Raw genomic sequence first — 22,957 nt, forward strand, 5'->3', positions numbered from 1 at the left:
TCTTGCACTCTGGGGCCATTATTAAGTGAATAAGGGTGACTGAACACAGACACTGTGATATTGAGACAGTTGATCTGGTAACCGAGATGGCTACTAAGTAACTAATGGACAGGGAGTGCACACAGTGTGAAGTCACTGAACTAGGGATGAGTCACATCCCTGGCTGAACAGAGTGGGACAGTGTGAGATTTCATGATGTTACTCAGAATGGCACACAATTTAAAACTTATGAATTGCTTATTTCTGGAATTTTACATTTAATATTTTTAGACTGCAGTTGACTGTGGGTTACAGAAACTGAAGGTAACAAAACAGCACATAAGAAGGGGAGTATTGTATTCATAATCCTTTGAAAAAAAGCAGAGGTAAAAAGAGTTAGTCCAGCCCCAGAACTATGTAAGAAGACACTCAACAGGTTGAAGAGTGAAGCCATATGGCAGCACTAAGAATTTGACAGAGTGCTAATGAGACAATCTGCTGACCAGCACCACCAGAGAGAAACCTGGTGTCTGGCTGTCCCCGTCCCCTGCCACCTAAAAGACATTTCCATTGGCCTGTGTGCTGGGTTCTAAAAATTCTCATGCACAGAGCACAGCCCACAGTCACACACTGTTAGTACTGGAAGCGGCCTTAGCAATAGAATGAAACACCCTTGTGGTGGACTTTCTTGCTGTTGCATGCCCAACATCATTCCTTTCCTTCAGAGAACAGCCTCTCTATTTCCCCAGGCCTGGCCAAGAGATATACCAAATCTTCTGGCACATCGTGACTGGTTCAGGAATAGGTACATGATCCAAGCTGGATCGAGAGAGTTAGCCACAACATGTTTGCTAGAACACTTGGAAAAAAAAGATGCTCTGGGTTGTTAAGCTGGAGGAATAAAAGCCTGGAGGTTCTGGTGGCCATCCTGGTGGAAGTCCTCTGAGAGTGAAGGGCACCAACGCTACAGAAAGCAGAGCTGAGAAATGAAGGGGATACGATGGCATCACTAGAGCCTCTAGATCCAGCTCAGTTCTTAAAGCCAGCTCAGACCCTGCTTATAGAGTTAACATTTAATCCTGACAACAAGTTATTGATGTTGTTGTCATTATAACATTTATTTTCCAAATTAGGAAACTGAGGCACAGTCAGCTTTTTTCCTCCTCTAACTTGCCCAAGATCCTAAAGTGACACTGGGCTAACCTTAGCAGATTTGGACCCAGGCAGCCTGTGTCTGGGGTCTGTGTTCTGGAGGCCAATATCTCAGAAGTTATGAATTTTTCAGAGTGAACTTCTCAGTGTGGACAACAAAGTCCTTTCATTAAACACTCCAGGCTCCCACACTGAGCAGTCAAACGGGACATATCTGTGGGGCAAATTTAGCCCAAGGGCTGACAGTGTGACTCGTCCAGTCTATTTATTTCTTCCGTTCTCCTGATAAATGTCAAGACAGCTCCATCTGCATCTTCATTCCTCATCTCCTAGGCTGTCTCACTCTGTTATTTCACGTCTCCCAATCTTCAAAGTATAATTTAGGACCCAAGTCAAATGCGAGGACCTCTAGCATTTTATTATTCTCCCCCCTAACTTGTATATGTGTTCTTTTTATTCTGCAGTTATTTTATTATATCATTTTACATTTATGAAATGAGGTAGTATAATTCATTTATGAGAATCCTAATAAATATTAATTGACTGATTACTGGATTGTTACAAATATGTTGGTGAGAGGAAAGGGCAAACATATAAAAATACATTTCTACAGGACTCTGTTTAAATATAGGAAAAACTCTCATTAATGTAAATAGGACTCCACATTCTGGCCCAAACTATAATCACCTTCATAATGGTAGAGTGAATTAAGTGACATCAGAGTGACTTTTCTTGGCATATCACAACAACTTAAAATCATACCAATTGAAACTTCAACTTTATTCAGATCTTTCCAGACTGTATAAGTAATTTCATTAGTCAGTTAAATAATCTCACTAATCAGTTCATCAATCTCCCAACCTAGAGTAAATACAAGTTAGCAGTGTGATGCATAACCAGAAAATGGGAAGGAAATTATCAGTTTTTTTAAAATCACTAAAACAGAAAACAAAAACAAAAGCACTTAGGAGGTTCTTAAAGATAAAGAATAGAGACAGAGAAAAGCCCAAATCAACACGAACTTGGGAAACTTCCCCACCTGCCAGGTTGGAAAGTTCATTTATTACCATCCAAACGATATCTTTCCAGCAGGGTCAAAAAGGCCTTTGTTTTGACATTTCATTCACTGGCAATGCATTTCCTGTGTTGGGATGCAAAACACCTCTCACATTGCTTTTTCATTAATTGCCTTCATTTTTCAAGTTCCCTGTTTGATTTATAGTCAATTAAAAACACCCTCAAAAGCCCTGACTCATGTATGTTAAGTACAAATATGATTAATGCAATGCGATGCACTCCATGGATGACCCACCACCAACCAAGGTCAGTGTCAAGGTGGGATTGCCCAGTAACGCCTTGATTAAAGGAACTCACGGGGAGGGTGGAAAGCAAGGAACGCAGGGTCATTAACAACATGGCACTGGATCCATCCAAAACAAGAAAAAAGCAGCAATTTTTCTACAATTTTGTATATTACAGAGGAAGAATAAACTTGGCTATGGACAGAAAAAAATAAAATGCAGTAGGAAGGTCTCTCTTTATCTCGTCCAGGTAGATAAATGTGGATGGGAAAATTAAGTGACAAATTTCCTTAGTATGTTACCAGCAACAAGAACAAAAACTACAAAACACTAGACTAGAACTCTGAGAAAAGCCAGGGCACTGAAATCCTGGGTTCATATCTTGATGTCACCAATATGAGCAATGTGACTTTGAGTAAACTGCTCCATCTAGCCCAGCCTTAGTATCCTCACCTATAAAATGGGCAGATGAGAGTGTTTTTCCTTGGTAACTGTGATGGGGTTCCAGGGGCCCTCCATACTTAGAGAATGAACAGAAAATGTTGGCTGTGATGGCCACTGACACCACGATGGTCAGCACTAGGAGTGCCTTTTAAAAGTCCCAACATTTGTTCCCAATGTATGCACACTTGCTATATTTTCTAAGAATGGTCTCTCTTTCTCTCTTTGCTAATCAGCACAGGCATGCAGCCCTTCATGAGGAACTCTCTTAAGAGTTAACCCTGCCTCTCCCAAAAAATGAACACATTGAAACTTCAGAAGAATTACTGGAAAAGTCAAGAGCAAAAATCCTAACAGCCACCTAATGTCTTGGGTTAGTGATTTCCCATCAAAATAAGGTAAACACAGACATTTTGGTGCACTTTTTACAAAGCAAAATGTACTGAAACTAAAGGAACACCTCTCTTCTGTAATTGGTCCTTATTCCTGGTTTGTTTTTTGGTGCCAAATGACCTTTTAAGAGAAAATTCTGGCCAAAGTAAATAGAGGTATTCATCTTATTTATTTGTTTGCTTTCTTCTTTTTTCATATCCACATGTAAGATAATGTTTTAAAATGTAGTCTTATCAATCCAATATTTAAAAAAGAAAAATCTGCTGGTCCAAGAAATTCAAATCCTAGAATCACTCCTTTAGATGTTTCTTCATCTCTTCGGAATTTTAATGCCCACAATTTATCTTCTAAATAGCTATGTCTAGATGGCCACTATAAGGAAACTGAATCTATCTCAGGTCTATGAATAAAAACAACAATAATTATAACAACAGTAATAGTGATAGTTATAATACAAGCAGCTTCCATTTATTCAGAGCTATGTCCTAAGCACCTTCCCATCAATTACTGCATGAACTCCAGCAGTAAGGACTGTCATCCTTCTTAGAGTGATGACATAATTCAAACTTGGAAGATTCAAATAACTCACTCATGGTCACACAGCTCACATGTGACTGTGTCATATGTTTAAACCCTAGTCCATGTGAGTTTAAAATTATGTGATCTTAATCACCAGGAGGCTGCAATTGGAGTCCGTTCTTCTCAGAACCATTGGAAGGCGAGGTCCCTCCCTTGGGTGTTTCAAAGGGGCGGCAGGGAAGAAGCTGATGGGCTCAGAAAAGAACACGTCCTGATTGGAAAGTCAGGAGGTAGTCACAGGTGCATGACCTTGCTCTCCTGCTTAAACTCTGTCCTCTCTCCCATGTAGGCCCAAGTTACTCTGAGGTGGCTGCCTCCTTTTGTGGTCTATTTCTGTCTCTTCAGGAGCCTTTTTGTGATGTAGGTCACACTGCTTTGTGTGTGAGGCAGAGTATCTGGGCAGAGATTGTGAGCACGCACCAAACACAAGTGTTCCTCTACATTTTCCAGCCTCGCTTGCAGTTAGGTTAGCTCTATGACTAGGTATGGCCAACAGAGGGGGCAGAAACGATACATGTGTCTTGTGAGCTAAGGTGGTTAAGTACCTAGAGTGCCTTCCCCACATTCTTTATTGTCCTCTTGTGCATCAGCTTGGTGACACAGGAGTGACTGGAAAGCAGGAAATGGCAGGACCAAGTTGGAAGTAGCCTGGGCCCTCAAGTTCCTGCATGGAGAGCAGCCGCTTGGAGGAGAGCAGCCTAATCTCCATCCACATGACCTAAAAGAAAAACAAACTTCTAGTCTGTTAGGTCACTGGGGTTGTTTGATACCAAGCCTGTTCTGACTAATGCAGGTTCTTTATTAAGTGTGAATATGTGTAAGCTTGCATTTTAGGTGAACTCAGGTGTGGCGATTTCGTCCTGTGTATGTGTAGTCTAAGGGGAGTGAGCCATGAAGATGAACAAGGGAGGAAGAAAAGTGCTGAACTGACAGTGGCTAGGTGCCACTGGGGTGTCCCTCCTGGACACTGGTGGTTGGAGATGTCTCCCACCAATAGAGGCTAGAGAGTCATGTGTATGGTTTTCCCCAGCAAACGCGATGATCCCCGGTCCCTCCAAAATGCCAGAAGTTGTGTCTGAGCTGAGAGGCGCAGAGCAGAACGTGCTGTTCTGTAATTCTGCATTATACAAAAAGTCAGGGGCTTATCACTGGTTTCTTTTTTCCATATCAGCTGGGTGGCTGCTCAGTTTTCCAGACCAGCCATTCCTCTGGAGCCCAGGTGCCAGCTGGGAGGCTATAAGCAGGGCTGTGATCCAAATTCCATGGTGCCACTACGACGGCTACCAGAATCACATGATTTCCATGTTGCAGGAGAAGCAACCGCACCAGCGAAGGTAAGACAGTTCAGGGTGTCGGAGGTCACCATGGACTCCCACCGTGAACCCCTCAGGGGTTCATAAGACTTTAGACCTTGAATAGATTATCTCCTGTCTGAGTTTCTGCTTTCTAAGCTGTCTTGCCCTTTCTTCTCGTACTTCTCATCAAAAATGGGAATAACTACACATCTTCCCAGCTCACCTTTCAAGACTGAGATAAAGCCAGGAAAGTTTTGTCCAAGTTATCATGAGTTGGGGGCTTTGCATCACACAGCAAGAGACAGGATGAAAGTGCTCCCCTGGTTACATTAGAAGAAATAGTGGAATGCCATGTTTTGATCCTAGAAGCTTGTTGAAAAATGGCCTTTTAAAGACGAAAGCAAGTATAGTTAGTGGAAAGGAGAGTAGAATAAAGAGTTATTGGGATGTGAAGAAAATAAAAGGCTTTGGAACAACTGAGGGAAAGATGTATTGAAGTGAACAGTGAATAAAATATTAGGGAAATAAAAGAAGTGGAGGTGACCATTAGTAACAGTTAAGGTAGAAAAAGATAAGTCATTGAGAATTGAGAAGAAAGATGAAAAAAGATAAAAGGGAACATTACTGCCAGAACAAAGAGAGCAGGAAGCTGCGGACAGAATAAACATTCCCTGTAACTTGCTAAAAGCTGAACGCAGTTGGTTGAATTTGAGTCTGGGGTATCAGCAGATATACTAACTAGGTCTGTCAGGCAAGGAGACAACACTTGCAGACAACTTTATAGAACAGTGAAATTGTAGATTATCAATTGGCTGATCATGCTGTGTTTATACCTTCTACAAGATAAAAATTTGCAATGATTGGAAACCAAAGCTCTTAAATAATGCAAAGATAAAGGAAAAATGCAAATGACAAAAGCCCAAAGGAATGTTACTACCCTGGTTTCTTTTAACATCTGTTATTGCCTAGAACTTCAGATTATATATCACTAAAGTATCCCTACCATTTCCTGGACCTTAGCAGTCAACTTCATATATTGAAATATCTTAACACTGTCCAGTTTTGTTTGATCCCTTTTTGTTTTCATCCAGATGCTAGCCTCGTGTCAGAATGAGAGCACTCACCACTCACTGGTTTCTTAGTTAGTCATGTTTTTCAGAGACAGAGGGGTCTTGTGTTGAACTATAAAGAAATGGATGAAAGAAACTGAGAATGAAGGAGGAAAGTGGGAGGGAGAAAGAGAGCAAAAGGGAAGGGGGAGAGAGAGAGACTTAAAATGTTTGTTGGTTAAGAAAAATATTTTGGGCTTTTTATTTTTCCTCCCAAGTGGAGTATTGTAATACATTGCTACTACTTCTGGAAATTCAGATTTACCAAACAATATTTAGGAGGCATTCTCCAATCTGTAAAAACTTTGTTCTTCATTTAGGCACAATTAACCTTATTCACAGGGTCTACACTCATAATGACCTACGTCCTGCTTTGAGATGAACTCAAACATTCCGTACTAGATCTGCTCTCTGTATTTTTCTCACCCTAGTAATACACATGGACCCTACAGTTTCACTGAGAGGGGTAGTCAGATTTTACTGATCCAGCAATTCACACACAAATTCGTATATAAAATTTTAACTATCCTCAATTCTCATATGCCTAACTTTTCATGAATGTGTTATCATTGATAATCAACCCAGTTCCATTTACCACTTAATAGCTTACACAGAACCAACAACCATAACCATCTGAATCACTTAGGGGATTGAAAGAACACACACACACATACCAAACTGTGATATTGGAATGTACAGTATGGTCTAGTTTAAATTAAAAAGATCCCCAAAGTATGATTGTTTCCAGTTTCTCAGCAGTGAATTAGAAGCTGTTTGGTGTAGTGAAGATTACAGAAGCAATCACATTTATGGGCCTGCTTTGCATACCAACACTATCAATTTTCACACTCAGGGTGGCTTCACATTTCCACACATGTTAATATATCAATAGATTTGGGATAATCACTGGGGAAAAAAAGAGAAGAGTATGTGTGTGTGTGTGTGTGTGTGTGTGTGTGTGTGTGTGTGTGTGTGTGAAAGAGAGAGAGAGAGAGAAGACAGATGAGAAGAGAGCCAGAAAAATGCTTCTTGCAAACCAAGTTCTGTTTGAAATATATTGATTCTGATTAATAGCAGAATCAAAAGACAAATGAAGGTTCCTGATGGCCTGACCCAGGAGTCACACTCAGGGATCAAATTAATATGAAATCACATATTGGAATTCACTTATTGTGCCAGTCCTGCACCTTGTCATTACAGACTCTAATTATTGAAATGATTTCATTGGCATAATTGCATCAAGATGTGCCTGGGCTTCACCTTGGATAACTCCCTCGATGCTCAACACTGCATCTTTATTATTGTGTTCCTTTCAACTCTTTAAATGTGTTCCAGCCTCACAGGACAATTCAATCAAGCAGGCTTTTTTTTTTAATTTTTTAAACATGCCAGCCACATCATTCAGGAATGAAGGAATGTGGCTGGCCTGAAAGGCAAACCTGAGACTATAGGGGCAAATGTACAATTATCTTCCCTGAAGGAACTCAGAGCATCTCAACAAATTACACCACTGTTTTCACATCCTTCATTCCCAAATGCTAAAGAATAGTGCTCAAGAGCCTTCAATTAAATTGTTATTTGTCTAACATCAGTGTTAAACTCCACTTTACCAACACTATATTTGTTATGCATTTAGCAGTGCATCCCATGCCCTCAAAGATTAAACAATATATTATCAGCATTAAAAAACAGGGAGGTATTATAACCATAGGCCTGAGCATATTTTAAAGAAATTAACTGGAATTTGGGAGGATTTGAGTTTAATCCACAGAATAGCCAGTAGAGGTTTTGAGTCTTTCTGAGAATGATCTTACAGCCTTAAGAATGAGTTTTGAATTCCTATGCTTAAAATTTCCTGGAAGCCAAGATCCTGCTCTCACCTTTATTTCGATCTAATGCCATGGATGACAAACTACAGGTAGAATAACAGTCCACAGGAAGGCAATGGTTTTGCTCTGAGGGATCTGCCCCAGCGAAATGGATTTTATTTCCTTTGCACAGAATATTACTCACTTTGGAAGGTGGTAGTCCCCTTTTCTGGGAGCGGTTGGGAAATACTCATCAATGATAAAATACTAAAAAGAGACACACATCACTCTATTCACCTCTAAGCTGTCGAGGCTCTAATGCAAGACATTCCACTCTGGATCAAGCAGAATAAGAACAATGAGCAGAAAATCATTTAAGGAACACCACATCCTGAAGCATATTAACAGACATTGGTGAATTTAAATATGACATTATGCAAAAAAAAAATGAGTGGCATCGCTTACAGTTTAGAATCGCCTGATCCTGGATGAATTCAACTGGCTGATCTATATAGAACAGTTTCTGCTGAAATCCAGGAGTGCAGTCCAAATCTTCTGCAGATGTTAGCAGCAGCACCTGAGAAAACCAAAGCCATCAATATTTTAACAGCAGCTCATGTGTTTGCCCTACTAACTTGTACCAAATCTGTGACTTTTAGAAATGAGCTGAGGATTTAATTTAATTTCCCAAATGAAGAGGTAAGTTGATACTTCTCCAGTGGTTGCCAACAACTTTGTTTTGGCAATGAGATTTGGAAAATGTGCAAATGGGAACAGCTGCGGCAGTTTCCATTCCGTTGCAGTTAAAGAAATAACTTCGTCAAATTTTTACACCTGCTAAGAATCTCACTGCAGTTTCCACGTGTGAAATTTCATTACAGAATCTGTCAATTTCATAGGAAGCCTGAGCTAAAACTAACTTCACTTTCATAAAGAACCATTGTCATCTATGAAGAGGAGAAAAACGAACTATTTCATTGGAAGTTACTTCTGAAAGGAATCTCGGGTCCACCAAAACGTCACAGTCCAATATGGTGGCCATGAGCCACACGTGGCTACAAAGCCCTTAAAATGTAGCTGGGCTGAAATAGTCAGTACAAAATACATGCTGCATGTTGAAGACTGAATTCCAAAAACAAAATAAAATATCAATTAATAACTCATGTATAGATTATACATTGAAAGGATAATATTTTACAGATTGGACTAAATGTTCATAAAATTTATTTCACCACTTTCTTTTTACTTATATAAATCTGGATACTGGAAAATTTTAAATTTACAATTGCTTCCAAAGGCTCAGCTTTGCCTTTGCAAATCCTTGAGACAATTTGTCCAGGTGCCAAAAACTTAGGATATCCTGGCCAAGATGGAGCCATAGGTAGACACACTGTGCCTCCTCGCACAACCAAAAGAAGGGCAACAAATTTAAAAACAAAAAATAACTGGAACTGCCAGAAAATTGAACTGTATGGAAGTCTGACAACCAAGGAGTTAAAGAAACATTCATCCAGACTGGTAGGAGGGGTGGAGATGGGCAACTAGGCAGACAGGACTCCCAGCAAGGTGGTGGTTGGTAGACCAGGGCAGGTGAGGCAGTGGCTGGCAGAATGGATGGTTCCACATTTGTGTGTTAATAAACCTGGAGGGACAACTGGGGAGTGAGACAGATCATGCCACGCAGGGTTCCAGCACGGGGAAATAAAGCCTCTTACTGAAAACACCTGTGGGGGTTGGAGTGGCAGCAGTGAGAGAAACTCCCAACCTCACAGGAGATTTCGCTGGAGAGACAAGGGTCCTAGAACATACACAAAATCCACCCCACCCAGGAATCAGCACCAGAAGGACCCAATTTGCTCATGGGTAGCAGAGGAAGTGACTAAAAACTGGCTGACAGCTAAGCAAGCAGCATTGTTCCCTCTCGGACCCCTCCCCCACAAATGGGGCCACAACTCAGGATGTGGGTTGTCCTACCCTGGTGAATATCTAAGGCTCCACTTTACAGGTGTACCGCTAAGAAATATGGCCCAAATGAAAGTGAAGATCAAAGTTCCAGAAAAAATACAACTAAGCTATGAAGAGATAGCCAACCTGTCAGATGCACAGTTCAAAACACTGGTAATCAGGATGCTCACAGAAATGGTTGCGTATGGCCACAAAACAGAGAAAAAGCGAAGGCTATGAGAAGTGAAATAAAGGAAAATATACAGGGAACCAACAGTGAAGGGAAGGAAACTGGAACTCAAATCAATGGTTTGGAGAAGAAGGAAAAAATAAACATTCAACCAGAACAAAATGAAAAAATAAGAATTCAAAAAAATGAGGAGAGGCTTAGGAACCTCCAGGACAACTTTAAATGTTCCAACATTCAAATCATAGGGGCTGCCAGAAGGAGAAGAAGAAGAACAAGAAATGAAAAACTTATTTGAAAAAATAATGAAGGAGAACTTCCCTAATCTGACAAAGGAAATAGACTTCCAGGAAGTCCAGGAAGCTCAGAGAGTCCCAAAGAAGTTGGACCCAAGGAAGCACACACCAAGGCACACATCATAATTATATTACCCAAGGTTAAAGATCCTTATCTTTAAAGCAGCAAGAGAGGAGACAGTTGTCTGCCAAGGAGTTCCCATAAGACTACTAGCTGATTTCTCAAAAGAAACCTTGCAGGCAAGAAGGGGCTAGAAAGAAGTATTCCAAGTCATGAAAGGCCAGGACTTACATTTAAGATTACTCTATCCAGTAAAGCTATCATTTAGATTGGAAGGGCAAATAAAGTACTTCCCAGATAAGGTCAAGTTAAAGGAATTCATCATTACCAAGCCCTTATTATATGATTTAAAGGGACTTATCTAAGAAAAAGAAGATAAAAAATGTGAGCAATAAAATGACAACAAACTCACAACTATCAACAACCTAACCTAAAAAAAAAAAAAACAACTAAGCAGACAACTAGAACAGGAGCAGATTCACAGAAATAGAGATCACATGGAGGGTTATCGGTGGAGAGGTGGAAAGGGGAGAATGGGGGAAAACGTACAGGAAATAAGAAGCATAAATGGTAGGTACAGAATAGACAGGGGGAGGTTAAGAATAGCATGGGAAATGTAGAAGCCAAAGAACTTACACGTACGACCTATGAACATGAACTAAGGTGGGGGAATGCTGGTAGGAGTGGGGGTTGAGGGCAGAGGACAATAAAGGGGAGAAAAAAATGGAAAAACTGTAATAGTATAATCAATAAAATATAAAAAATAAATAAAATTTAGGCTATGTGTTTTGGAACATAAAAGTGCATGGCGCATCCCTGGACAAGGGGTAATTTATTGTAGTAAGATAAGAAATGGCTGTAGGTTTAGTAGGCAAATATCTAAGTCCCATGAAGATAGGAATTACTTCTCTTTCTTCACCTTTTATACGAAGTACCTACCACATATACTGGCACAGAGAAGATGCTCCGTATACTCAAATTATGACTCTCAACATTTTCATCCCTTCCTATATGGCTAGCACTGTGTTAAATTTGTTAGACGCATCATCTCCTTTAATCTCCACAATAGCCCTATGATGTATCTAGTATGATGTATCTAGTATAAGATACATTTTTGAGAGAAGGGGCCTGACATCCTAGTGAGGCTGACATGCTTGCCCAAGATCCACATTTAGGATGGTGAGCCAGAATTTGAATCCAGGTTTAAGGGCCCTTGGTCAGAGCACCTCTCATAGCCCTCAGGCCTTCCATGTGGACAGGACTTTGCCTTGTTTTGCCTGAGATATTTCTCCATAGCCTGTGGGAGGCTGCTTTACCTGACAATGGTACCAGCAGTGTTTGGAAATTCACAACCCCTGGAGCAGCCCATGACCATAACTGATGAGAGTTGGTGCACAAATACGCTAGCTCCCTCGCCTCTCAGGTGAGATATCTAGGAGGCAAATGCTCTGTCTCCTAGTTTCCACTTGGACTTGAGCTCCAGTTACCACAGTGACATCTGACTTGATAACTCACTGTCCATTAGCTACTTTCTCTTCTTTGGCTCATTTCCTCATCTCCTGGTTTTTCTTTCTTTCTTTTTTTTTTTTTCTGATACCACCCTCCAAATAAAACTGCTTGCACTCAAATCCTTGACTGGGTGTTTGTTTTTTGAGAAACTAAACTTTGATAGCAGAACACAAGCTCTTAACCACGGAACACAGGCTGTTGATGGAAACTCATTATCATCCCTGCCAGCAAACTCAAAGGAGTACACAAAAGGTTGGAAGCTGTGGAACCGTGGAACCAAGGCTTCTCTCTAAATACCAGCCCTCTGAAACGCACTGAACCTCGAGGAACAAGAGCAAGAATCAATCTCTGGAGGTTCACGGTGTGGCCAGCCTGAGAAACATCAGAGAAATCGAAATGGGAGAGTCATCACCCTGATCGACATCATCTTTTCTAAAATCAAAGGGGGAAGGATGCTACAGTCAGTGTCTGAGAAGTTCTCTTTTTAAAACTGTCTCTTGCTTAGAGAGCAGGCTCTGGCTAGATCACTTCTGAAGCAATCATAATGCTGACATCCCATCTGGCATGCACAGAATGCAGATTCAGGACTCAGAATAATTTGCTGGCAATTTTGCAAGCCGAAAATCTATAACTGGCCAACATTAATTCAGTTAAACAGCAAATGGTCAAAGGTTGCCTCCAGGCACCCTGTGTCTACAATTACACGTTAACCTTCTAATCAGCTAATTCTGCCCTCAAATTCCAGACCAGTAAACCAGTCATTCTATAGGACTACAGGAGATGACATTTCTCCAGGGATCCTGAGTGTGAGAATCCAGAACTGACTGAGTGTATGGGTGAGTGGAGTCCCCCACTGTTGTGTCTCTGCAGCTCACTCCCTGTCCTCATTCCTTGGCATGCTCTATTCAGGGTTTCTCTGGACTCATAAGGGAAAAATAAACCTTTTCCAACTGCTGACCCTCAGGGTGGGTGGGAGTGATGGGAGGAATCTCAGAGGCTCCAGTTTTGTTGTACAAATTCTTGGGTTACTTCATGCTTTTAAATTATTAATAATATAAAGGCATGTAGCACTCTCCTGGGCAAGGTGTGGCTTAGCAAGGTAAGAAGTAGTCAAATAATATATTCACTCACTACTCCCTGTATTCATTCATTCACTTGTGCCCCAATACTTATTAAGCTCCTGGGATTCAGTGAGCACTTAGCCAGGTATTGTCCTGGAGCTTATAGAGAAGCACTAGTCACTTTACTTTGTTCAGATCTTGGCTCTGACCTTTACTGACTAGAAGATTTGGCATTTTTCATGTCACTCTTTGTCTCAGTTTTCTTTTTTTTATTTTAAAGATTTTATTTATTTATTTTCAGAGAGGGAAGGGGGCGGGAGAAAGAGAGAGAGAGAAACATCAATGTGCGGTTGCTGGGGGCATGGCCTGCAACCCAGGCATGTACCCTGACTGGGAATTGAACCTGCAACACTTTGGTTCGCAACCCGCGCTCAATCCACTGAGCTACACCAGCCAGGGCTGTCTCAGTTTTCAAATCTAAAAAAATATGGACAGTAAGATGTACATTGGGAGGGGCTAGTAGATTCAATGGGAGGATGCAGATAAAGCAATTAGAACAGTGCTGCACAGAATATAAGCAGTAAGTGTTAACTGCCAATGAGAACTAGAAAAGGTTAGAGGCACTGACAAATTATATATTTTTAAAAGTTCTACCATCTTTTTGGTTATAACCCAGTGAAGGTTTCTTTTCTTTTTTTTAAAAGATTTTATTTTATTTATGTTTAGAGAGGGAAGGGAGAGAGATAGAGATAGATAGAGAGAGAGAGAGAGAAACATCAATGTGCGGTTGCTGGGGGCCATGGCCTGAAACCCAGGCATGTACCCTGACTGGGAATCGAACCTGCGACACTTTGGTTCGCAGCCCACACTCAATCTACTGAGCTACGCCAGCCAGGGCCAAATCATAGTTTAATTTATTGATTAAAATTAAATTTTAACTTGAAAGGAAATTATAGGTCTCTTCAGGAACATGTAAAGCTGGCAGATCAGAAAAAGTAAACCCACAGAAAGGACATTTCTGCTTCCATCTCAAAGATGGGTCAGAATTAGCTGAGTAAATAGAGAGGAATAGAAACCTGTCTTATTAACCAACACACTGTCTGCTTTCACATGAATTCCTCTGTGTCTCCATGAGTTTTGTGGAACACATGTCTAAATTGGCAAAACTGCATTTAAAAAAGAATCCAGGCTAATTTGGGGTTCCCAAAAGTTGAACACCTGACTACTCAGTAGTGGCAGAATGTTCTAGCTATAGCTATTGCCCTTTGACTTTTTTAGAAGATTTCAAATAGCATCTGTGCATGAATTTGTCCTGCATGCCCACTCTTCAAGTTCAATGGCAGTGAGTTAGGTGGTGGGACATGAAGAAGCATCCTTCGCTTGAGAATGAGCACTTGGACATTACTCCAAAACCAGACAAGCACTTCCTCCAGCATCATCAGATGTTACTCTTATAAACATAATAATACCTGGACATACTTTTCCCCAAACCCTCCTTAACACTTCCAGAATATATGCTGCGAGCAACATTCCCAATTTGTCTTTAATGTCACGCAGCAGTGACCATTCTATTAGGTTCTTTTGTTCATTTATGCCTTTGCTTGCACCTCATAAACAACAGGCAACCAATACACCTGTGAAAGCTCAGCAAAGATCAAATTTTCTAATCTTGAAAGGATTTCTATTACTGGAAAATTACATCAGCCTACTTATGAAAACAGGTTCATGTTCAGACACACGGTAAGCACAGGACAGAGCCTCCTTGGCTCTGTATGAATCCCAGTTTACCAGCTGTGACCCTGGGCAATTAACCCTGAATCTCAGTTTCTTCAGATGGAAAATGGGAAAAAATATTAGTATCTTATAAGTTATTATGAGGATTAAGTGATTTAATTATTGTAAACAGCCTTATGTAGTACGAGGCAGATAATAAGTGCCCAGTCAATGTTTGCTCTTATTATTAGTAGTAGGGGTAGCAGTATTTTTATATTATGTTTAAACCAATATACATAATTCACTGATATTCCCCACTGTAGCTATTCATAAATATCATTAAAATATTACTTTTGTTGCTACTATAAAACTGTCCAGTGGTAGGCTGTGCTCAGAGATATTCATTGGAAAGGGAACAGCAGGAACCTGAATCAGGTAGGAGATCAGGAGGGAATTTGCATCTCTGGGTCAGCTGTACAATAAGAACATCAGCGCCTGTTGCCAGCTGAGTTGTGCTGCTTTGGGAGGACTCCATGCATCCTTCAAGATGGCACCTCAGAGCTCTGTCCGCTGTGTAAGAGCCACTGCCTTAAACCTACGCATGAAGAGACATCCTTACATCACGCTCTTTATGCCTGCTTTTCCTTTTAGCTCCCATTTCTTTGCTCCATTTCGAGCTTTCTCTTTTAAATGAAAAGGTTTTTGTTTATCCTGACAGGTACTGATTCAAGAACATAGCCAACTCTGGAGTTTGCTTCCAGGAAAATGCCTTTTGTTTTGTCCCAGACTACAGGTTTCCAACTGGCAGCATATGGGATGGATGTGGCCAGGAGAAGCGGTTGGTTTAGCCAGGGCAGTCTGCCATAAAAGTTAAATTATCATGTTATGTAGCGTACACCTCTCTGAGCTGTCATCGTCTGCACTGCTCCCCATGTTCACGCTCCCAATCACTGACCCAATTATACAATTGTCTGGCCCTCCAGGCATTTGAGTTTGCAACCCTGTTTTAGACTTTGGAAATAAACTCTTCAAGCAAAGAACTTTTCTTGTTATGAGTCTCTAGTTACTTGTCACAAGAGTTTCCATAGCTGTGTGCTGTGTTGCAGTAATTTTGGCCACATGACTAAGCACTGGGCAACAGGAAGAGGGTTAAAGGATTTTCACAACTTCTAGGCCTGAACCTTGAAATCCCTCCCTTTTTCATCTGTGCAAGTGGGAAGGAAGGACTTCCAAGATGACAGGGTCTCCCAATAGAAAGAACCCAGAAATCAGTCACTGCTTAAAGGGCAAGTACCTGGGAGAACTGCCCCACAGGGAAATTCCACTCGCTGTGTGCAGTTCCCTGAGACTGGGGGTGGTTTGGTGTAGCAGCTTGCCTGGCTGACTGTACACTCAACAGGAAGAGATAGAGGCAGAGGATCCTCTGTACCACGGCATCACAGACACACCCCAGAGGCCACGGGAAAATATCTGAACTGAAGGAAAGCTTCACACAACTGTATTCGAGCAGGCATAAGTAAAAAGAAACTTCTGGCCACAATAAATTATCTCAGCAGGCTGTGGACTCCCTCAGAGCTCATCCTCTCTGAAGCCAGCTCCAAAATGGTATTTTCCAAATGAACTCGCTAGTGTCTCCTGGCCCCTTGTTGTTTTTCTTTCACTGACTCACTCGCTCTTTGCTATTAGTGCGGATGGACAGTTACTTTATCCTTGCTGCAAAACACCTCTGCTTTACTCTTGTCAAAGTCAGTCTACTGGAATCAGTTTGGAGAGACTTAGATTGGCAGGGAAGAAAGGTTACTATCTCTGACTTGCAGGATATAAAAATGTCACGGCCACATGTACTTTGATTGATTTTTTATTCTGCCAGAGACTAAAAACCCAGAGTCCTGGGAGGGTTTATAAAGGTGCCTTGCCCACAGGGAAAGCATGGAGAAAAGAGATGCACACGTACACAATGCACACTCATGTGTTGTGTACATACAAGCACACACTAAGTGGCACATAGAGGCCCTCACTGTGTCAGCTCATGTCATCCACCTTCATTGCTGTTAATGTAATAGATGCTGAGAAATACTGCTGTGATTCTTGGGAAAATACAGGAGGACAATACTTCCAGTTTCCTGAGTCCTGATGTAGCCTTCATATACATTTTGAGATCAACATTCTAGACCTTATTTCTAATTGAATGCTGCTCAGTATCTTTTCCTCAGATTATTAAAAGGTAAGCTACATATAGTGGTCTCCCAAAGATGTCCTAATTCCAGAACCTGTGAATATGTTAGATTACATGGAATGGGGGAATTAAGGCTGAAAATCAGCTGACCTGATTATCCTGAATTATTTAGATGTAATTACAGGGATCCTTGAAAATGCAAACCAGGTTCGAAGCGTTAGGGAAGGAGATGTTACGGTGGAAGCCAGGTCTCAGTGAGCTGGTGTGAGAGAGACTCAACCTGCCATTGCTGGCTTTGAAGGTGTAGGAAGGAGCCGCCAGCCAAGGAAAGCAAGAGAACTCCAGAAGCTGGGGGGCAGGGAGGAGATTTTCCCTTCCACCTCCAGAAGGATTACAGCCCTGCTAACTCCTTGATTTTACCCCACTGAGACTCATTTTGGACTCCTGACCTTCAAAACTATATGATAATCCATGTGTTTTGTTCTAAGTTGCTGAGTGTGGCAATTTGTTACAGATGCCACAGGAAACTCATACAGTCTACCGCAGTGTTGGCTCCACTGTAGACATTCAGAAAAGATTGATTCCTTTGGTTTTTCAGATGATAACTATAATTTGGGGTGAGAAACAGAGGTGGAAAAGAAGAAGGAGGGGTAGAGGGTAATTAAGGGAGGAAGAAAAGGCGGGAAGAGAAGGACAGGGCCATGACTTTGGAACCCTTTACATGAGGCCATCACGATGTCATGATATAGAGATATCAGAGTCTATAGAAATATTGGAGTTTAAGTGCTCCACTGCTGAGCATAAACCAGCATGGTCCCTTTTCTTTTGTCTTAAGAATTGTTCCTTTCAAGTGATGGGACACTTTCATCTGCTGTTATGGCAGAGTGGTTAAGTTCATTTTTTCATTAATTCCCTCAGTCAAAATTTAAAACTTTTATTACCTGCCAGGGCCTGGGCTAGATGTTTGAGATAAAAAAAAAAAAAAGAACAAAGCCCTGGGTAAACTTACTATCTAGAAGGAAATGCAGACACATAGGCAAGTAACATAATATAACACAACGTAATAGTTTATATATATTGGAAATTAGGAAGTAGTTCAAAGCAAAAATTCTTAAGCTAGACTACCTGAATTCAAATCCCAATTTTACCACTCAGTTGCTGTGTGACCCTCAGCAAGTTTTTAAACTTCTCTGTGCCCTGGGAAAGTTACTAAATTCTTTGTACAATACAGGCAATATTTTTATGTAACCTCCTTGGTTGTAAGGTACAACGACTTAACACAAATCGAAAGGTTTAGGATAGGAACTGGCTCATAATAAGTGTTACATGCTGCCAAATATTGTCACTTACATTAATGTGGATGAATACATATAGTGTTATGGAAATACAGAAGAAGCAACAACACATTCTTTGGATGAGAATAGGAAATGGGACCGTGTCACAGATAAGGCCATGTTGTAAAGATGACTGACACTTTTGAAGTGGCAAAGTCTAAGAAGGATTGTTGCACACAGGGCTTTGGTAAGTGCAAACACCACGGCATGCCCGCTGAAGAAACAGGGAGCAATCTGGCAGGGATAACAAGCTCTGCGTTGCTTTCAAGATTATTTGAAAATGTTTTGTCACTTCAAAATAGGATTAAATTGACCAGGCATGTCCTCCTCAAGTCTGGCTTAAAGGAGCCAAAAATAATTCACTCAATGAAATCACAATTTTTGTCTAAATGGAATGAACTCTTTGCTATTAATTTTCCAGGAGTAATAAAGTAGACACAACTGGTAAATTTTAAAAGAAAAATGCAGTTTTGTAAAAATGTTAATTAATTCAATTAAAAAGATTTGGTTGGCTGGCCCGTAATAGAAACTGGAAACCCTACGTGCCCCAGAGTTGGTGATATTTATGTCTATTTATAAAATTCTAGTGATTGGATTAATGGTGCCAAATGCCAGATAAAACCTGCCTCCCTTAAGTCAAGCAAAGCAGTCCTTTTTATAGGAGATATTCTTGGATGAGCTTTAGCAGTCTCAGGAAGTTCCATAAAGCAAGTATTACATACCTACTGTGTGCTGGGCACTGGAAGACTTGTCTACACATAAAACCCTAAATCTATGAAGACAGTGGGTAAGAGACTTACTAGACAAATAGGTCTGAGGTTTCAGGGCTCAGTTCAATAGAAAAGGGTGCCTAAGTCTGTCACCTGGGCCAGCCTCCCAACTCGGCCACCAATGCAGTGAACAGTTCCCTCAGATCTCAGACTTGCCTCACAGACTGTCCTAGTCTTTTTTGCTTTCTGCCCTGATGCTGTTTCTATACTTCAGGGGTCTGGGAAATGTGAGGGCAAGAAGAGCTGGGGCATGCAGAGGAGTTAATGCTCCAGGTACAGCCTTCAACGCCAGGAAATGGCAGCTGGTTAAGTGCCCCACCTGCCTTCTTCTAGATGGACTCCTCTGAGAGACAGCCCGTGCACTGCTCAGATATATCCATATTATACTTATATTGAAATTTATATATATGAAATATATATCCGTAATATTACTCAGCCATGAGAAGGAATGAAATCTGCCATTTGCAACAATACGGATGGACCTTGAGGGTATTATGCCAAGTAAAATAAGCCAAATAAAGACAAATACTTATATGTGGAATATACTTTTTAATTTATTTTTTAATATATTTTATTGATTATGCTATTACACTTGTTCCATTTCCCCCCCTTCAGTCCCCTCCAGCCTGCACACCCTCTCCCACCCACATTCCCCACCTTTAGTTCATGTCCATGTGTCATACTTATAAGTGCTTGGCTTCTACATTTCCCATACTATTCTTACCCTCCCCCTGCCTATTTTCTACCTACCATCTATGTTACTTATTCTCTGTACCTTTTCCCCCTCTCTGCTCCTCCCACTCCCCTGTTGATAACCTTCCATGTGATCTCCATTTCTGTGGTTCTGTTCCTGTTCTACTTGTTTGCTTAGTTTGTTTTTGTTTTTGTTTTAGGTGTGGTTGTTAATAATTGTGAGTTGGCTGTCATTTTACTGTACATGTTTTTCTTATCTTCTTTTTCTTAGATAAGTCCCTTTAATATTTCATATAATAAGGGCTTGGTGAACTTTTAGATACAGAGAGTAGAAAAGTGGTTGCCAACAGTGGGGGAAATGGGGAGAGGTTGGTAAAGGGTAGACAGGTCAGCTATGGAGAATAAGGTCTGAGGCTGGGGGACTGTGGGTGACAGCACTGACTTGGATGGTTGGGGTTTGCTGGAGGCTGTGACTCATAGATCCTCACCAAAAACTAAAAATGAAGGACAGGATCAATATGTGAGGCAATGCACGTTAATTAACTCGATAACTAAGTAAAGGGGATCCTTTCACAATGTATATGTGGGTTTGTCACCATTATGTACACTTTTAACATCTTACAATTTTGCTTGTTAATTATATCTCAATAGAGCTGAAATAAAACCAAACCAACAAAACCCCTAAATGTCCAAGAGGGTTTCGTTCCATAATTACCTACGTTCCTAGCAATGCTTACCTGTGAAATCAGGAAAATCTAAATGAAGACCCCACTGATGGTCAATAGTTACAGATACAGTCCTAATGTTGTATCAATTTAGACTATGATGATTAGACTATGTGTCAACCACACTACGATGTTTCCTTGCTTAGAAGTAATTATCAGATCCTGCCTGGCCTTGCTGTGAAGTGGAACATTTTATTCTAACTGTGCAACTCTCAACACTTTCTTCTCTGCCAGACATTAGACAAGATGTCAGATTTGTCATCACACTGGAAGGTTTTTATTAATTATCTTTCAGAGGCAAACTCCTTTTGTAATTTATTTTTTCACACCAGGAAAACTTTTATATTGAACTAAATGTCTATCTTGTTAAATTATTTTTTCTGCTAGAGGTTCTTTCTTTGAGAGTTCCAGAAGAAAAGAAATAGGCCAGCAAAAATTGGTGTTGAAGTCAAGGAATTGACTATGTTCAGCAGAACACCACATATCCTCCCCCCCGGGGCAGAATGTAAGAATTTGCATCTTTTCTCTAAATCCTAACTGCCTGATATACAGTTAAGATAAAACTTTCTCCAAATGCTGGCTTACCTGAATCAGATGGAATTGCAATGACTGTTCTTTACATGCCAATCAATCTTATTCTGAAAGATTCATTCATTGATGTAAGCAACATTTATGAAGTGCCTACTATGTGTCAGGATATACAAAATTAATAGGATGAGAGCCCTTTAGGAACACAGAACACAATAGGAAAGACATATGTAAATACCTCCTACTTTAAACACACAATTAAAAGTGTAAGAACAGAGTAAGTAATCCAGTAGAAATCATAAAGTGAAGAACACAATTAACTCAACGATTCAGGGTGGAAGGAAGGTCACTAGAGAAGCCACTGGCCTAGACACATCAGTTTAGATGATTTTGCTTATTTACTTTTCTATTTTAAACAAAAGAAGATGTGGGTGGGGAAGGACTATGAAAAATGGTAGTCCTTGAACTCACTTGGCAGTGCTGCTACTCAGAAGGACTCAAATGTCTTAAGACAGAAATACCCTGATGGAAAAAAAACTTTATTTTTAAAGAGCATGAATTCTGGAGAAGATAGGAACTAGAAAATAATTTCATATGCAATATTTCTGCTTTATATTTCTAGAGTAGCAAGATAGTAACATAATGTCTAAGTGGAGCATAAGGCGGTGCCAGGTTTCAAGGAAAAATAGAGCACGGCCTTCCAGCAGAGAGGAATACTCAGAGGAATCTGAACAAATGTTTAACAACTGGCTCTCTAAGAAATCAAAGCCTCGATTTGTAATGTTCCACAGTCTCCATGGTCTAAGTACTCTCATCATGGTCAGCTTCAAGCTACCAGCACAAGCCACTGGATACAGAGCTGCATGTAGTTGGCTCCCATGAGCGAAGCTGCTCCAGCATAGCAGTGGGAATGCCAGTGCTTAATTCTGGTTGTTTGGGCCAGGAACTTCCCTGGATTTCTGCAGGGCCTTTATGAATATGGATGATGATGATACCAAGTAGAGCCTCTCGCCTTCTAGGGGTGACCTTTTGTAATCAAGGATGGGGTTCCACTACATATGAGTTAAAACAGCCCGGAAAACCCTTACTAATGGGGCAAAATGACCCACCATAATTTGGTTTTATAGTAAAGGAAAATGCAGTGAATCCTTGATTTGTGACTGTGTGTTATTTAAATGTTGCTTTTGATGTTTCACCCAGAGTCTTAGTTCTAACGATCAGAGATAATCCTGCCTTCTGACATAATTAGGGAGCTGCCGCTTTGCTAAGCTGGAGGATAATCAACTTGACCTTGAAAGTTTGTCTAAAGTACCATACTAATGTTCAGAACACAGACATAGCAGCTACACTAGTCTCCCTCAACAGTCAAATATCAGCTACAAACTCTGTTCCAACCACAAACATGCCCTAACAGAGAGGGTGCAGATTATGATGGCCAACAGGCCCTAGATGGGCCACATATCTTTTAGATAGCCTTTAGTGTGTGGACTAATTGCTAACAGTTAAGTATCAAGGGTTTTTTTTTGTTTTTGTTTTTGTTTTTACTAAATGCCTGGATGTGAAATAGCACTGAGACTGGAGTCAAACAGGGCAACATTCCACAGACTGTAAGGATACGCCCCTATGGGTGGAGCTTCATCAGTCCCTGCCCCTCCCTCTTTGTCCCCGGCAGCACGTCCCATTTGCCTTTTCTTATACCAGTGGTGCTGTTGGATTCCTAAATTAAACCCAGAAGTGATCTTTGGCTTACACTTCTCTTTATATAGATTTTTCTTCCACCAGGCCTGTCCACTCTTCTACTTCCCTTTCCTGACTTCTCTGAGCACCAGCTTCCACTCTTCATCAGCTAATATTCCTAGAAAGAGCTTCCCTTGAGTGAGTCCCAGAGAAGTTGTCTCCGTTG

At 40.8% G+C, this 22,957-nt stretch overlaps 1 protein-coding gene across 1 annotated transcript in view; it reads right to left on the reverse strand.

The window, feature by feature from the left end:
- Nucleotides 1-22,957, reverse strand: part of CDH13 (cadherin 13) — a 1,008,841-nt gene that overhangs the window by 780,573 nt on the left and 205,311 nt on the right. The window contains exon 2 of the mRNA XM_045818585.1: nt 8,523-8,634. Within this exon, the coding sequence (XP_045674541.1) occupies nt 8,523-8,634 (112 nt within the window). The remainder of the gene's footprint in view (nt 1-8,522; nt 8,635-22,957) is intronic.

Source organism: Phyllostomus hastatus, unplaced genomic scaffold (assembly GCF_019186645.2).
Source record: "Phyllostomus hastatus isolate PE091 unplaced genomic scaffold, TTU_PhHast_1.1 phas_scaffold_345, whole genome shotgun sequence".
In the NCBI taxonomy this organism is placed as follows: Eukaryota; Metazoa; Chordata; class Mammalia; order Chiroptera; family Phyllostomidae; genus Phyllostomus; species Phyllostomus hastatus.